The sequence below is a fragment of the Microcebus murinus genome, unplaced genomic scaffold, assembly GCF_040939455.1.
Source record: "Microcebus murinus isolate Inina unplaced genomic scaffold, M.murinus_Inina_mat1.0 scaf008_hap2_Mmur4.0, whole genome shotgun sequence".
In the NCBI taxonomy this organism is placed as follows: domain Eukaryota; kingdom Metazoa; phylum Chordata; class Mammalia; order Primates; family Cheirogaleidae; genus Microcebus; species Microcebus murinus.
In genome coordinates this window covers 707,915-725,517 of record NW_027438954.1, presented here as the reverse complement: position 1 = coordinate 725,517, position 17,603 = coordinate 707,915, and the positions used below count along the sequence as shown (strand labels likewise).

The following is a 17,603-nucleotide window of genomic DNA, read 5'->3' as shown; positions in this document are numbered from 1 at the left end:
AATTGTCCAATTTGTGGGATTTTTATCTTCACTCTTTACAACTTCTATGCATTGTCTTAATCATCAAAACAATTGTGGTCTATATGATTTCTGTTTTACAGATGAAGCTGGGCTTCAGAACATTTTAGTGACTTTGTCATGTGACTAGGAAGTGATGGAGCTGGACTTAGAACTTAGTTCTGATCCGATCATTGTTCTTTCAATAATAAGCATTGCTACCAGATAGTGAGGGCCTGCCTTGTGCCAGGCACTGCACAAAATGCATTATGTCATTTAATCTCAACAACTTTGCAAGGTAGTATAGTCTTCCCCATTTTATAAGTATAGAGGCTGAGGCTCAGAAAAGTTTACTAATCAGTTTTGCTACAAAGCCCTTGTTCATTCCTGTAGGCTACATCGCCATCTGTTGGATAAAGCTCCTATATGACATCTCCTGTGTTACCAAAGCTGTCCAAAGGAAAGGAGAGTCTGGGAACCAATTCAGTTGTCTTTCCCTATCAGGAAGGCTTATCCTCTATGGAGATCCCCTAGACCAAGCCTATCCTTCTTTTCCTGGCAGGTGTTTCCCAGCCACTTCACACAGCAGCGGACCAAAGAAACAAACTGTGAGAGCGATCGGGAGAGGGGCAGTAAGGCCTGCAGCCCATGCTCCTCACAGTCCACCAGCATTGGCATTTGCACAGACTTCTGGGACTTACTGGTCAAACTGGACAACATGAATGTTAGCCGGAAAGGCAAGAACTCCGTGAAGTCAGTGCCAGTGAGCGCTGGTGGTGAGGGGGAAACCTCCCCGTACAGCCTTGAGGCCTCTCCACTGGGGCAACTCATGAACATGTTGTCACACCCAGTCATCCGACGGAGCTCTCTCTTAACAGAGAAACTCCTCAGACTCCTTTCTCTCATCTCAATTGCTCTCCCAGAAAACAAAGTGTCGGAAGCACAGGCTAATTCTGGCAGCAGTGCTTCCTCCACCACTACTGCCACCTCAACCACATCTACCACCACCACCACCACTGCCACTTCCACCACGCCCACGCCCCCTGCTGCAACCACCCCTGTCACTTCTGCTCCAGCCCTGGTTGCTGCCACAGCTATTTCCGTAGCTGCTTCGACCACAGTGACTACCCCCACGACTGCTACTGTTTCAAGTAAGTGTGGATGTAGGCTGGGAGCTCTGGGGTGTGTGCTGTGGCACCTGGCTTACTCCTTCCCCGTCCCCCATCCTGGTAGTCCTCCTTAAATGATAGCGATCACCTTGGTTTGTGTTTATGAGAACAGAATGTGTTCGCTCTCACTCTCATCTGTCCCAGTTTGTTCGTTCATTCTCATTCTCTCTCTCTCTCTCTCTCTCTCTCTCTCTCTCTCTCTCTCTCTCTCTCTCTCTCTCTCTCTCTCTCTCTCCCTCTCCCCCTCCCTCCCTCCCTCCCTCCCCTCCACCCCCCCTTCCCATAGTCCCCCCCCACCTCCCCTCCCTCCCTCAGGCACACAGACACTCCTGTGAAGGCCAACAGGCATTCACTGAATGTGACTTCCCTAGGCTAGGCCAAAAAGAAAAGAGAGAAAAGGCCTTGTCTTCAAGGAACTCCTAGCCTTTCCAGCCTGGTTGAGGGAGCCAGTTCTCACAGATACAGTTCAGGAGCAGGCAGGATACAATGTGACTCAGAGTAGCCAGACAGGATAGGAAGGAAATGAGCCCTGCAGCAGATTGGTAAGAATTGTCTGAAGAAGTAGGTTTTAAAGGATAGAAGGGGCCGGGCGCGGTGGCTCACGCCTGTAATCCTAGCACTCCGGGAGGCCGAGGCGGGCGGATTGCTCAAGGTCAGGAGTTCAAAACCAGCCTGAGCGAGACCCCGTCTCTACCATAAAAATAGAAAGAAATTAATTGGCCAACTAATATATATATAATATAAAAAAAAAAATCAGCCGGGCATGGTGGCTCGTGCCTGTAGTCCCAGCTACTCGGGAGGCTGAGGCAGGAGGATCGCTTGAGCCCAGGAGTTTGAGGTTGCTGTGAGCTAGGCTGACACCACGGCACTCACTCTAGCCTGGGCAAGAAAGCGAGACTCTGTCTCAAAAAAAAAAGGATAGAGGGGGCTATGATGGTAGGGAAAGAGTTGGAAGAAATGCCTCGGGTTCTTTGTCACCTTAGACAGTCATAAAAGAGTCCTTAGCATCCCAGGTCATTTAGATTTGGCTTTGGTGGGTAGATTTTCATTTTTACTCCTTTCCCATTTTAAAGCCCTGGACAGTTCAGCAGTTCCTTAGTTCTGCCACTTAAGTCTCTAGATCATGAGTTTCACAGAGGCTTACCGTGTTCTTTCTGTTTCTTCAAAGCTTCTACTACTAAGGGCAGCAAGTCTCCAGCCAAGGTGGGTGATGGGGGCAGCAGCAGTGGAGACTTTAAGATGGTATCCTCTGGCCTCACTGAAAACCAGCTACAACTCTCTGTGGAGGTGAGTCTAAGCTCTTCTGACCTGCCAAGGTTGAGGGGAAAGGTCAGACAGGGTAGATAGTGCTTTAGTTCTCAGTCTGGGAGTTCCCAGGGCTTATCCCTTCTCCTTTCTTTTTCCTAGGTGTTGACATCCCACTCTTGTTCTGAAGAAGGGCTAGAGGATGCAGCCAATGTGTTACTGCAGCTCTCTCGTGGGGACTCTGGCACCCGGGACACTGTTCTCAAGCTGCTACTGAATGGAGCCCGCCATCTGGGTTACACCCTTTGTAAACAGATAGGTAATGGTAGGAGTAAAGCATTCTGTCTTTCTGAAACCTTCCACTTAGGTGTCACCTCTTTCTGGAAGCCTTCCCTGAGTCCCCAGGCTAAATCAGCCTCCTCCATGCTCCTATAGCACAGCCCTCATGCTCCCTTTGTCATAACACCGGGTTGTCATCTACTTCCCTCTGCTCAGTTATTAAAAGTAATGCTGAGTTTCTCTCCTTATCCCCATTACCTGGCACACAGTAGGTAATCAGTCCTTAGTGAAGGGAAAAGAGACTACATGGGAACAGCAGTGCCCCCTTTCTACTCCCTTCTGGGTACCCTTACGAGCCCCATGATTAGGCTGCTAAGGCAACTTCACCTCCTCAAAGATGTGCCCACACTTCACTCAGCCTCAGGAGTTACAGAATCAGAGTATACCCTCCATTTTTGTGTAGTTATGAGGGTGCAAAAATTCTAAGAACACTTGAGAATTGATTCATTTATATCATCTTCCTATTTTACTAGGAAGAAAGCTAAAACCCAGCGTGATGAAGTGATTAGACCAAGGAATAGAGCCAGGTTTTCTTTCAATAGTCTCTCTGCTGTCTCCCACCCCCATCGCAATCGTGGATCCCCCCTAGCTCTTGGCTACCTACTTAGTTATCACTTTCCTTCCCCACAGTGCTCCTGAAGTTGAGGTGATAGAGTTGATTGGCCTGTTTAACTCATGATGTTCTTTGCTCTGTGAGAATTAAATGGCTCTTCCAGAAAGAATTTGTCCTCTAGCCTCTGACCTTTCTTGGCTGCTACCATTTATTCAACACCTATGGGCCAGGCACCGTCTAGGCACTCTACTACATAATTATCTCTTAATTCTCACAGCAACCTTGTGAGGTTAGGCAGTATTATTCCAAATATTAAAATGGGAAACAAATTGGGAGAAGTGTAGAAAAATTTGCCTGAGATCACCACAAAAACTTGGTAAGTTCAAGAGATACACAGGATTTAGACCCTGTGGCCTATCTGGCTCCAAAAGAGATACTTTTTCATCTTCACCAAGACTATTTTTTGTAGATTGAACAGATTTCTGTGGCTGGGTAAATTGGTAGTCCCAGGTGGTTGATTCATGAGCACACATAATTAAGCTGACTAGAGCAAAATTCCTCCTCACTCTGGGTTCTCTGCAGCTGAGCAAAGAAAGTGGCCTGGGCAGGTTTCTTAGAAAGATTTGGGAAGTCTCTGAACACTTGCTGGCTCCTCTGCCTGCCCAGGTACCCTGTTGGCTGAGCTACGGGAATACAACCTGGAACAGCAGCGGCGAGCCCAGTGTGAGACCCTCTCTCCTGATGGCCTGCCTGAGGAGCAGCCACAAACTACCAAGCTGAAAGGCAAAATGCAGAGCAGGTGGGTGCTAGCTACCCTTGGGCTGGGGCCTCAACTGTGGGATAGTCTGAAAAGTGGCTTTTGCTGGTTTCCTGGTCTTTATTTCTCTGAGCAATTTTCTTATCTGTCCTATACATGCTTGGCCGAATTTTTTCTACTTGTCCCTGCTTGTAAGACTTTTTCTGAAGTTCCTTACCCCTGTGGTTGACACCGGGAAGCCCTGCTTGCTCTGGGTGTTTATGCTTTGATGCTGTCAATATATGCAAGCCACCTCTACACTATCCAGGTTTGACATGGCTGAGAATGTGGTAATTGTGGCATCTCAGAAGCGACCCTTGGGTGGCCGGGAGCTCCAGCTGCCTTCTATGTCCATGTTGACATCCAAGACATCTACCCAGAAGTTCTTCTTGAGGGTACTGCAGGTCATCATCCAGCTCCGGGACGACACACGCCGAGCTAACAAGAAAGCCAAGCAGACAGGCAGGCTAGGTATGGAACTAGTGTCCAGTTGAAGGGTAGGGTTGGTGGTGAAGCCAGAGTCCCTGGAGGGGCAGGACGTAATGTCCTGTCTCCTTCCTGTTTGAGCTTTTCCAAAAGGAAAATGATCCTTTTTAAAAATGTTGATGGCTGTATTCTTTATCTCATTGAAGCTGTCTGCATAGGAAATTCATTAGGGGAAGTGGGAATTATGGGGGAGCGGAAATCTGGCAAGGAAGTTGGGGACCAACGTTTTGTTGAATGAGATTCAACTCACTGAGTACACCTCCTTTCTCCTTCCTTGATTAAGTCTAACTAAAACACTGCAGCCATGTTGCCTCAGCCATGGCCTGCCAAATCATTTTCCCTACCTCTTCCTTCTGTTCCACAGAACCCTCATACATAAAACCATCTGTCTGTCTAGCACCATGCCCCCTGCCCTTATCTACAGTGATAAATCTTATTGCCTGGTGATGAGTACTCTGAAGCTACCTGAACTAAACCTCAGCAAGATGCCCTGTGATGGCCCAGGAGATAGGAGAGAGAATACTGGGCATCCCCTCTTCCTACATTTTATATGTTGCCTTCCTTTTTTTTTTTTTTTTTTTTTTTTTTTTTTTTTTTTTTTTTTTTTTTTTTCCTCCCAGGTTCCTCCGGTTTAGGCTCAGCTAGCAGCATCCAGGCAGCTGTTCGGCAGCTGGAGGCTGAGGCTGATGCCATTATACAAATGGTACGTGAGGGTCAAAGGGCGCGGAGACAGCAACAAGCAGCAACGGTTAGCATGATGCCTGTGGCCCCTCATTCATTTGTCTCTTCCCTCATGCCCCCACCATGTCATCAGTGGGGTTTCACTGCACTTACCCTGTATGCTTTTGCATTAAGTTTGCTATATGAATGCTTCTAGACAAGAGGGTGCTTTCTGTTGGTGGTTTCCTATTTGTTGATTGGTTTGGTTTGATTTAAAGCTTTGGCCATCATACCCCACTCCCAGCTATCCAGTCAACAGTGGCGCTTTTGCATACTGCCTAATGCTAAGTGTTTGGGTTCTAAGGGGGTGTGGGATGAAGATTTTTTTTCAGTCTCACGGAACAATGCAGGTGCATCAGAGACATCTCAGGAGTCCTACCCTTGAAAGTCCCTCAAGCTTGGTACACAACCCACACAGCCACCTCTGTCTATGGCTGCTCTCTCCACCCTGGCCTCTGCCTCTATTCTCTGTAATCCCTTGGTACCGAGGCACTCAGACACTTTTAGGAGGAAACCTTTAGGTGCTTAAGTAGCCAGTTCAGTATTGGGATCCCAACACAGAGTGGCTGCAATAAAAGCCTGGCATTGCATATGTATGCCATGGCACTCTCATTTTTTTCCTGTCCTTGCAACATGCAAGTCACCTTCCCAAGATCCAGGAAATAAAGATATCCTGAGACCTGGTTTTTCTTTGTGTATAATTACTCTTACACATTGGGCCAACTGGGAAAAGCCTAGAATTTAGGGGCAGTGACTCCAGGAAGGTAGAAAGGGAAAATGGAGTTGTTATTCTAGAATGAGGTGTTTTTTTGTTTGTTTTTTGCCCAGTCTCTTTCCTATCACCTGATAAGATGTTGGCTTTTTAAATAATCTCACCCATGAAAGGTTGCTCTAATTCCCCTATTATATTCTCTTTTGTGAGCAAACAGAAACAAAGAGCACGCCTACCTTCCACCCATCTGAGTCTTATTACATACACACACACCTGTCCCCAAAGAAAATTTGCAGTCTGTATCCAAGAGGCTGTTTCTGAACTGGGCACAGGTCTGGAGTAGACTGTAGGAAATGCAGGCATCCAGGGAGCTCTTTGGAAAAGCTTGAAAACTTGGGGTGGAGGACAGCAAAAGAGGTGGGAAAATCCATTCTTTTGTCCTAGAGAGCTACAGAGTTTCCTGGCCAAATATTGGAAGCTTCTTTCTAAGCTCAGTGTGCAAGAAGTAGAAAGACCAACCTCTAGCCTGTCCCAGAGGAAAGCAGAGTTGCACCCTTTATGTGACTTTGTCTCCCTTTTATCCAGTCGGAATCTAGCCAGTCAGAAGCATCTGTCCGGAGGGAGGAGTCACCCATGGATGTGGACCAGCCATCTCCCAGTGCTCAAGATACTCAATCCATTGGTCAGTACTACTTCTTGTTTCTACCCAAGCAAAAGGGAGACCAAATCTTATGGAATGTCTGCTGGATCTCTTGCTCCCAACATATATAGGCTCAGTGCTTTCCAACTTGTTCCAGTGAACACTGGTTTCTATAAATGTTAACAGGTGTTTGACAACCAAAACACACTGTGATTCCTATTGTAAAGAAACCGTGATAGGAGACAGCATGTGTTTTGAATCTTGGTTCTCCCATTTACTGGCTCTAGGACCTGAGGCAAACCTCTCTTTGTTCAGTTTCTTCATTTAAAATGGGGGTGTTCATAATTGTTAGGACTAAATGAGTTAACACATGTATAATGCTTAGAGAAGTACCTGGCACACAGTGAATGCTGTTAGTACCAGCATTTCTCAAAGTCAATCATGCACAGACTTACTGTCTCTTAGGATTTCGAGAGATACATGTTATTCTCATGTTCTCTATCCATTTTCTTTTACCCAAGGTCACACAATCTACAGGTGTCAGAGCCCAGGATTCAAACCTAGGGCTGTCAGATCCTTGAAGAAAAGTCAGGATAGGCCGGGCGCGGTGGCTCACGCCTGTAATCCTAGCTCTCTGGGAGGCCGAGGCGGGCGGATTGCTCGAGGTCAGGAGTTCAAAACCAGCCTGAGCAAGAGCGAGACCCCGTCTCTACTATAAATAGAAAGAAACTAATTGGCCAACTAATATATATAGAAAAAATTAGCCGGGCATGGTGGCACATGCCTGTAGTCCCAGCTACTTGGGAGGCTGAGACAGAAGGATCGCTTGAGCCCAGGAGTTTGAGGTTGCTGTGAGCTAGGCTGACGCCACGGCACTCACTCTAGCCTGAGCAACAAAGCGAGACTCTGTCTCAAAAAAAAAAAAAAAAAAAAAAAAAGAAAAGTCAGGATAGAGGGTAGAGGATGAAAAACAAAGATCAGGAAGAAACCTATGTAGAGCAGGTGTATGGGCAGGGGAGAGGAAGAAATTGCTTCTTCCCTGTCCAGAAGATGAGCTGAGGCTTACTGCTTGGCTACTAGAGTTTAGAATTTAAGCTCCTAGTTGGTACCAGAAAAAGTACCAGCAGTGGAGATCTTTCTGTCACACCATGGCTTCTTGGAATTTTAAAATGTCCCAGGACAAGGTAACTAATTCAAAAGGCTCTTTAGAAAGAGCTAGTTTTAAATTTGGGCCCTGTCCTTGCCGGAGAAAATAGAGGAAAGGCAGCCTATTTCCAAGGCAACTATCAGAGTTCAGTGAGGATGATGTCCTAGAACACACTTTGTAAACTGGAAGGCAACCATCCAAAGTTCTACCTGGGAGCTAATGAGGCAATGGCCAGACTAGCACTGTCCAATAGGACTTTGTGGTAATTACTAGCCACGTGTGGCTATTGAGCACTTGAAATGTGGCTAGTGCAAATGAGGAAATTAATTTGTTATCTTATTAATTTTATTACATTTAAATTTCAGTGCAATCTAGTGTAGGGCTAGACTTTGCTTTTAGATGTTGCCCAATGGGTGATACTCAGCAGCCAGTGGACCTGTCTGCTTGTTCTGTCTAATAGCCAGTGCATTTGCATTCAATCTGGGAAAAATCTAAATGAAAGAGAAAACTCGAAAGCTTTCTGAGTCTCTCTTCTGTGTGCCCTATAGCTTCTGATGGAACCCCACAGGGGGAGAAGGAAAAGGAGGAGAGGCCACCTGAGCTTCCCCTGCTCAGTGAGCAGCTGAGCCTGGATGAGCTGTGGGACATGCTGGGGGAATGTTTAAAGGAACTGGAGGAATCCCATGACCAGCATGCAGTGCTAGGTGAGTGATGGTCTGAGCACCCAGGTCCCAACCTACTTGTGTGCTCTGGGGCCATTTCTGCCAGTTTAATTTTCTTCCTTCCAGGTTAGTCCTCTCCTCAGGGTCTCTGTAATGTGAATACAAAGGAGAATTGTTTTTTAACTGATTGCCTATCCCATTTTTCTTTGCTTTCAAAGAAGCTCTGACTTCTTACAAGTTTTTATTATTTCTTCTGCATTATTTTTGTAATTTGTTTATGAAGACAAAGAGGTTTGTATGTTGAAGTTTGTAAAGTAAAATGTCACCTGTTATTCCTACCCCCAGTGCTACAGCCTGCTGTTGAGGCCTTCTTTCTGGTACATGCCACAGAACGGGAGAGTAAGCCTCCTGTCCGAGATACCCGTGAAAGCCAGCTGGCACACATCAAGGATGAGCCTCCTCCACTGTCCCCTGCCCCCTTAACCCCAGCCACGCCTTCCTCCCTTGACCCATTCTTCTCCCGGGAGCCCTCATCTATGCATATCTCTTCAAGCCTGCCCCCTGACACACAGAAGTTCCTTCGCTTTGCAGGTACAGGGACCTCTTGGGCCCCTAGGTGTAAAACGTTTCATGTTACACAGGGTCATTTCATACAATTTATCCTTAGCTGATTGAGTAGAAAGAAGGTGAGAGAGAGAAAATATGTGTGGGGGAGGTGAAAAGTAAGCCTAGTGAGATCAGTAGGGGCCTGCTCTGGAAGCCCTTGTGGGCCACTCTAAAGGGTTGGATTTTATCCTGAAGACATGGGAAGCCAAGCAATGGGGGTAGAAATGCTCAGATTTACATTTACACCTCACGGATGGCCCCTAGCTTTGGTTAGTTATTTTTTAGGCCCCTGAAATAAGAAAAAGCAAGAGAGAGTCGCTAGCTGGTCCATGGCCATCTTGAAACCTTCTGGGACCTGTGATATGCTGATTACTTCTATCATTTCTCCCCTTAGAGACTCATCGCACTGTGTTAAACCAGATCCTACGGCAGTCTACCACTCACCTCGCTGATGGGCCTTTTGCCGTCCTGGTAGACTATATTCGTGTCCTCGACTTTGATGTCAAGCGCAAGTATGTGCCCTAGATGTTGTGGGGGCTGGTGAGAATTCCCCAGATGTCATCTCCCTTCCCAGAAAGGAGCCAGAGTTGCTCCTGGTGCTAGAAGTTTTCCTTAGTAGAGGCAGCATTTGGAATGGTGCTGGCAAGGAGGAAAGAGACTAAGCTGTGCCACTGACAATTACTGTACCTAAATATTTCCTGGCTTTCACCCCATCTCATTCTTTATCAGTGAAATGAGAGCTACATGATTTCTAAAGTCCTATTCCAACCTTTGAGGTGATACAGGTGGCTGTGGTATGCTCACAGCAGGGCTCGGGGTGCTTCCACAACACTCCTGGAGTTATCCCCACTCTTCTCCTTCCTGCACATATATGTGGCTTACCTGCTTGTGGTAGGAATTCCATGCCATGATCTCTGTGGGCTTTTATTCAGAGGAGATGGGAACAATTTAGAGTTGATAGTGGTCTACCTTTCCCAACTACTGGGCGTTTCCTAAGTAGGTAGGGAGCAGAGATCAGAGTGTTTGGAGGATGGAGAGAACATCATCATGGGTCTTCATCCTAATCAGGCAAACAGAAATTTGCTCTGCCACCTCAATCCTGTTTTCCTTCCTTTCATACCTCCCAAGATACTTCCGCCAAGAGCTGGAACGTTTAGATGAAGGGCTCCGGAAAGAAGACATGGCTGTGCATGTCCGTCGTGATCATGTGTTTGAAGACTCCTATCGTGAGCTGCATCGCAAATCTCCTGAGGAAATGAAGAATCGATTGTAAGGGCCCCAAACTGAGAAAAGACTGAGGGGTAGCCTCCTACACAGTAGTGATAGCATACTCCAGTCTCAAATATAGGGATGTACTGCCCTCCCCAGTAGGAATTCCCCATAGGAATCTGGCTTAGATAATCTCACTGAGCTGTCTCCTTTGTGTCTTCTGAGCCTGGTCTGCTGGCTGGTTCTTTGGCTGAGCTATCCAACGATTCCCAGACAGGCAGGAAAGTCTTTGTCTACAAGGATACACCTGATGGCTTTACTGTGAGAGCTTTCACCATTGTTAAACTAGGAATGGGAAACCTGCTGAGCAGATGGTACCCTGGGTTAGGGAAAGTCTGCACTTGCATGCGTTGCCTCCACCAAATTGGTAACTGCTCACTGTTGAGTCTGAAGCCAGCTAGAGGAGATTGGCAATTTGCAATACTAAGTATAAGAGCTGGCGGGATGAGAGACCTATTGGAATAGTTTAATGATTCCTCCCTCTACTTTGTGGAGTAGGCTCATCATCTATGCCAGGGGTCCTTAAACTTTTTAAGGCCAGTTCACTGTCCCTCAGACCATTGGAGGGCCGGACTATAGTTTAATAAAACTATGAACAAATTCCTATGCACACTGCACATATCTTATTGTGAAGTAAAAAAATCAAACAGGCAAAAAACACCCGCATGTGACCCGTGGGCCGTAGTTTGAGGACGCCTGATCTATGCCATAACACAGAAAAGTCAGAGTCTTCCCAAATAGCTCTTCCACCTCCAAGTACCTTAAAGAAATTGGACTCTGGACTTAGCTCTCTCTAAACATCACTTTTCTCCCCACTTGCCCTAGGTGAGGCCTCATTTTGGCCTCTTATGCCTTTCCTATTGGTGTTTTCTGGAATATAGGTGAACCTTTAGTGATATTTCAGAATGACATTCTCTGTCAGTGGTGCTTTTTGGTCCCAGATCCCCACCCCACCTCTGGGCTCTCCTGGAACTTTCCATTCACTTCATCTGACAGCGCACTCCCTAAAGACTGCTTCACAGCCTCACTCACTCAGGTAGTGTTGCATGAATGACTAGATTGGTTCTGGGCTTACTGCAAAGCTCTCTTTTTCTGCTCTCTTATGCAGGTATATAGTGTTTGAAGGAGAAGAAGGGCAGGATGCTGGAGGGCTCCTGCGGGAGTGGTATATGATTATCTCTCGAGAGATGTTTAACCCTATGTATGCCTTGTTCCGTACCTCACCTGGTGATCGAGTCACCTACACCATCAATCCATCTTCCCACTGCAACCCCAACCACCTCAGCTACTTCAAGTTTGTTGGGCGCATTGTGGCCAAAGCTGTATATGACAACCGCCTTCTGGAATGCTACTTTACTCGGTCCTTCTACAAACATATCTTGGGCAAGTCTGTCAGGTGAGGATGTGGCATACTCCTGGGACTGTTCTCAGCTCTGGGGGTCAGGTTTTTTTCTTGTGTCCCATCCCTGTGCTGCCTCTCCTCCCATCCCTCCAATTCATAACCCTAATTGTGTTTTTCTAGATACACGGATATGGAGAGTGAAGATTACCACTTCTACCAGGGCCTGGTTTATCTGCTAGAAAATGATGTCTCCACACTAGGCTATGACCTCACCTTCAGCACTGAGGTACATCAGGAAATTCTGACCATAGCACATCTCAGCCAGTCTAGGAGACCCATTCCATATCACCTTAGAACTAACACTAGATAACCTCTCTCAGTTTTAAGGAAGCACTTTGACTTCTTAAAGCCCTGCCGGGCAGAGAGCAGTAAATGTTTGTGAGAGACATCACAAACAGAAAAACCAGAATTTGCAAAATGATTTAGAGTGTTTCCTAGTTTTGCCTTTACAAAAAATGCTCCCATGTGTAATTCTTCATTCCTAAAGGTAGTTCATTGTAGAAAAATCATACAAATAGAAATAAGTGAAAAACAAAAGTTTACTCTTCCCCCACACATTGTTTCCCTTAAAGATTGTGTTGTGTCACATACATATGTTAGCCATACCTTTTTTCCTTTTACCTTTGACAGTTGCCTTACTCTCTGCCTTCTTTGTGTGTCTTAGGGCCAAAGAATAATTTCCTTCTTTCCTTCCCTCAGCCTTTCCCTATCAGGAGAGTTGTGAGCTAATGAGTAATGAGAAAAGTCACTGTTTTGTGTGGACTGGCCTCATCTCTCTACCTAGAACATGGCAAGTTTAGGATGTGTTCCCAGGTATCTGTTAGTCCCATCCTAGACCAAGCCTGATTTGTATGATTGGTGTTTTGGTTTTTCTAGGTCCAAGAGTTTGGAGTCTGTGAAGTTCGTGACCTCAAACCCAATGGGGCTAACATCTTGGTAACAGAAGAAAATAAAAAGGAATATGTACACCTGGTGTGCCAGATGAGAATGACAGGTAGGGTAAATGTCCTTTAGACCTCTAGTTGCTCAATATGGAAAGAAGTAAGACTTCATTCATTTCACAAGCATTTCTTCTCTTCCCTTGTGAAACTGCCACAAATACCTTGCACAAAAGGAGTCAGAATACCTGATCAAAAATACTTTATCTACTTTCTCATATAGTGGTCTAGAAACAGAGTAGTAGGTGAGACAGATCAGTCAGCATCGTAGTAGCACCAAGAGCCTCTGAAATTATGTGAGTTTAGAAGCCATGTGGCTTTTTTGGTTCTCTTTCCAGGAGCCATCCGCAAACAGCTGGCAGCTTTCTTAGAAGGCTTCTATGAGATCATTCCAAAGCGCCTCATTTCCATCTTTACTGAGCAGGAGTTAGAGCTACTCATATCAGGACTGCCCACCATCGACATTGATGATCTGAAATCCAACACTGAATACCACAAGTACCAGTCCAACTCTATTCAGGTGAGCTGTTACTGGCTTCCCTCCTGGTATGGTCCTTTTACCCTAGGCAGTGCTAATTTGTGTGATAACAAATAAACCAGTACTCTTAGAAGAAGGGGGTTGTGGATGACAGTTTACCTACATCTAACCCTTAGTTATTCTGGAATGTATTTTCAGGAGATATTCTTACCTATCTTATGAAGCCCATCCAACAAAAGGGACTTGCCTAAGACTCCAAGTCCAGCCCTGTTTCCCAAATTCTATTCCCTCATCCCCCAGGAGCTCTCTACCTAAAATTGGCTTCTTGTATCCCTTCCTGCAGATCCAGTGGTTCTGGAGAGCATTGCGTTCTTTTGACCAAGCTGATCGTGCCAAGTTCCTCCAGTTTGTCACAGGTACTTCCAAGGTGCCCCTGCAAGGCTTTGCTGCCCTTGAAGGCATGAATGGCATTCAGAAGTTTCAAATCCATCGAGATGACAGGTCCACAGATCGCCTGCCTTCAGCTCACACATGGTAAGAGGAAGGATTTTTTTCTCCTTTTCAATGTTTAGCTTGAGCTTGCATACTTGACACTTCTAGGCCCCTACCCAAGATTGGGAACACAAATCTGGCCCAGTCTTAGACTGTGGGCAGCTCATAGTCTGGTGGTTCTAGGGAGAAAGTGATGTTTAAGATGAGAAGATGGGCTAGACACAAGAGTGGGATCTGGGGAGACATTGGCAGGTGAGCACCACTGCAGGAGAGCATGATGTGTTCCAAGGCTCAGTGTGGCTGGAGCAAGGAGGAGTTAAAGGGAGCAGAATGCTAAAGAACTCAGCAGAGGTCAGATCACCAGTGACCCTGAATACTTCTTTAGAGCTTGTACTGTAGGCAAGGCTATAGTGTTTTAGGGGGAGTGACAGGGTCAGATTTGTGTCTTTGGTGCCCAATGGCCAGTTTTGGAGCCAGATTGGGGAGGGCAAACTGGGCTGGGACAAGATTGGGAGTCAGCGAGAAGCGAGGAGTAGGTTTGTGAACACGGATTTGGTTATCTACCATCTTTTGTCACAGAGTGATCTTTTTTCTTTCCCTAGTTTTAATCAACTGGACCTTCCTGCCTATGAGAGCTTTGAGAAGCTCCGCCACATGCTACTATTGGCCATCCAGGAGTGCTCTGAAGGCTTTGGGCTGGCCTAGTAAGGCCCTGCCCACCTCTGTGGGGTTTTTCTACCATTGTTCGGACCTGGGGAGGGGGGGGATATTAAAGAAGAACCAGAAAGAAGTTGTCAAAAACCAATAAATGAAATCACCAACTTACCATGTGTGTGTCCCAGCTGCCCCATCTTCCCCAACACATACCTGTTCCTCTTCTCTTCTGCTCATTCTCTCCCCCTCTCCCATTTCCTCACCACCCCTCCCCTTTCCATGCCGTCCATGATCCCCACCCCATGTGTTTAAAAGGCAGTAGCCTTTGCAGGGACCTGTTTGTCCCAACTGTTTGAACAGTGTGCTCCTCAGATTCTGTGTTCAGAAGGATTTGCTGCATTGAGACTTGAAACCTTTGGATAGGGGAAAAATTATATATATATATATTTTTTTGTTCTGTTTGCATTTCTTAATTTGTGCTTGGAATGTGTTGATGTGCACAGCTAATGATTCAATGCGAGACAAGATTGGCGTCTGTGTTGTGGAGGTTTCAAATAAAGAGCACTCTTCATAACTCACTTTTCACAGTGGAGTTTTTTTTGAAACTTAAAAAAAAAAAAACTCTTAAGCACATGCTAGACATCTGGAGAAGAGATCCAAGTATACTCTCCAGAAAACCATCTCAGCCCTACCCGCTTGCCCACCTGCCTCCACCACTAGTGCAACAACTTCCTTCAAAATCGGTTTACCCATGGTCAGGAGAGATTGGCAGCCACCAGGAATTGGGGGAAGTCTTTTTTAGAATGGGATCTGCACTTGGGGATGGTGATGGTGTTAAGAGATTACAGCCAAGAACAAAGCATCACCTTGCTCAAGGGGGACAAACTGCAGCAGGTTGTACAAAGCATTCGGAGAGCTCAACTTGACCCAACTAAGGGTCTTATTTTGTGAGCTTTTTATAAGTCTCAAGTCTGAGGCTCAGTTTAAAATTTTTGATTTCATTCATTGTTTTAGTTCATTTTTAATAAATTTTAATAAGCAAGAAAATTGACTAGTTCTCCAGAAGGCCATTCTTTCTGTCTGTTTTTGTTGTCTCTCCCTCTTGTCATGTGTCTGCCAGTCTGTTCACAGATCATTTCATCATCTTGTGGTTTTTACTCCATCCAGCACTTAGAGCTGATCTAAGGGCTTTGATGGTTCCAGCCTTCAAGGAAAAAAATAATTTAATAAAAGTTTAGTTAGAAAAATAACCCCAAGTGGTCTTTGCTTTGTGTGGTTTTTCTCATTCTCTGAGGTACTACCTCTTAACAGATTTTCCCCTTGCCCATGTGCCAAAGTAAGTGTCTAGGAGAGCAGGGATGTGTTCCCCTTAAGCTGATCCCCTAGTTCTGAAGCAAATGGCTGCTAGCCCTTTTCCTGTTATTTTTAATATTCCCACTCTTCTGTCCCTGCTCTGACGACTGAGAAGACAGGTGAATCTCCTCTGTCCTTGTTTTTGAGGTTCTAGTCAAGGAGAGGAGACAGTGATCAGTTGTAGAAAGGAGTCTCTGGATGCACAAAGCAGAAGTGCCTGAGTTATCCTGGAGAATCAAGAAAGGCTTTCTGTTGTCATTGCACTTTAATCCTGAAGATGTGTAGGAGTTAACACTAAGGTCAGCTAAATGGAGCAGGAGTTCCAGTTGCTAGGGTGTGGTTTGAACAAGGGATGGCAGCCTGAGATGAGGCTGGGAGTCCAACAGAACAAAGAATAAAGCAGAGTAGGATTTGTCAGTAAACAAGAACTGGTTCTTTGAAATAGAGTGAAGTTCAGGCAGATAAATTTGGAGGTGGAAGGAGTACACGGGATGAGTGTTGGGTGTGGAAGTACAGATGGAACAATCCTGAAGGAAGTGGAAGCAAATCTAATTCAATGACATGCTACAGAAATAGAACATGATTAAATATGATTTGCTCTGGGACATGAGTGTGGTATAATACTCATTGCCTCAACATCAAATGAGAAAAATGCTGTCTATAGATGCCAAGGCATTTGCTAATAATCACCATCCCTGGTAACTTTTAAAGGTAAAGATACTACCTTGATAAGGTCGTTTCAGACCAACAGCCAACATCACACAAGGTGGCCAGTTACCACCATTAGCACTCTTATGCTATTCTGCACTGTTACGACCATTTCAGAAAGACAAGAAACAAAAGGTATAACTGAAGAGAAACCATTTGCTAAACCAAGAGACCCAGGTTAATGGAACTTAAAACTGTCCAGCAAGAGGCCTAGTTAAAATGAACAAAATGTTAACAAACTTTTATTGTCCAACAGAAGTATAGTGTGTAATAAGTGGAATCCTATACAGTAGTAAAAATATCTGCTGCATATATAAACATGCACAATCTCAATGATAAGCAAAGAAAAAGTTTTGTATGTGCTTAAGACCTGTTTAAGGCCGAGCGCAGTGGCTCATACCTGTAATCCTAGCAGTCTGGGAGGCTGAGATAGGAGGATCGCTTGGGGTCAGGAGTTCAAGACCAGCCTGAGCAAGAGTGACACACCATCTATACTAAATATAGAAAAAAAATAGCCAGGTGTGGCAGCAAGCGCCCGTAGTCCCAGCTACTCGGGAGGCTGAGGCAGGAGGATCGCTTGAGCCCAGGAGTTTGACAAGGTTGCTGTGAGCTAGGCTGATGCCACAACACTCTAGCCTAGGCAACAGAGACTCTGTCTCAAAAGTAAAAGAGAGACCTGTTTAAAAGCTGCAAAATAGGGAAGAGAGGATCAAGATGGCGGACGAGAAACACCGCCAGAAAGAGTATCTCTGCAGAAAAGACAGATTCTAGCAGAAATTAGAAAAAAGAAGCAAGAAGGTGAGCATACAGCAGACGAGGGCCGGAAGGAGGGGTACCTGAGACTCCACGGGAGGAGGCTGCGGAGAAGAACTGGAAGCTGAGACCACCGGAGCAGCCCGGAGACCAGCGGGAAGGGTAGGTGGATAAATCACCTTTCCCCTCCCCTGCACTTGGGACTGCTGGTAAGCTCCCCAGGGGGTGGAGAGACCTCCGGACACCAGCCCAGAGACGGCCGCCGCCAGCTAGCGGTGAGCCTGTAGCGGACGCGGCACCAGACTCCCAAATCCCTCGGGGCACCTCCGTGTGCACAGACCGGAGCCGCACGGCAGGCGCCATATTGCCTCCTCTTTCCCTCCACCGACCCTACCCGCGGCTGCCCAGAGAGACAATACAGCCACCAGCCAGAGGCACCTCCAGGGAACGGGACCTTCCCTTTTGGGACTCTACAGCTGACTAA

At 46.1% G+C, this 17,603-nt stretch overlaps 1 protein-coding gene across 5 annotated transcripts in view; it reads left to right on the top strand.

Annotated features, from left to right (window-relative positions):
- HUWE1 (HECT, UBA and WWE domain containing E3 ubiquitin protein ligase 1) overlaps positions 1-14,879 on the top strand; it is a 152,067-nt gene extending 137,188 nt beyond the window's left edge. For 3 of the 5 annotated variants that reach the window (XM_075999810.1, XM_012746599.2, XM_075999807.1), the window contains 17 exons: positions 560-1,148; positions 2,335-2,453; positions 2,574-2,730; positions 3,970-4,102; positions 4,368-4,570; positions 5,206-5,333; positions 6,603-6,699; positions 8,353-8,508; positions 8,812-9,057; positions 9,467-9,584; positions 10,201-10,341; positions 11,450-11,737; positions 11,864-11,969; positions 12,620-12,737; positions 13,020-13,201; positions 13,503-13,693; positions 14,254-14,879. In XM_075999810.1, coding sequence (XP_075855925.1) covers positions 560-1,148; positions 2,335-2,453; positions 2,574-2,730; positions 3,970-4,102; positions 4,368-4,570; positions 5,206-5,333; positions 6,603-6,699; positions 8,353-8,508; positions 8,812-9,057; positions 9,467-9,584; positions 10,201-10,341; positions 11,450-11,737; positions 11,864-11,969; positions 12,620-12,737; positions 13,020-13,201; positions 13,503-13,693; positions 14,254-14,356 — 3,075 coding nt within the window. In that variant the 3' untranslated portion in view covers positions 14,357-14,879. The remainder of the gene's footprint in view (positions 1-559; positions 1,149-2,334; positions 2,454-2,573; positions 2,731-3,969; positions 4,103-4,367; positions 4,571-5,205; positions 5,334-6,602; positions 6,700-8,352; positions 8,509-8,811; positions 9,058-9,466; positions 9,585-10,200; positions 10,342-11,449; positions 11,738-11,863; positions 11,970-12,619; positions 12,738-13,019; positions 13,202-13,502; positions 13,694-14,253) is intronic. The other 2 variants (XM_075999809.1, XM_020285090.2) reach the window with 1 other exon arrangement.
- Positions 14,880-17,603: the final 2,724 nt, after the last annotated feature.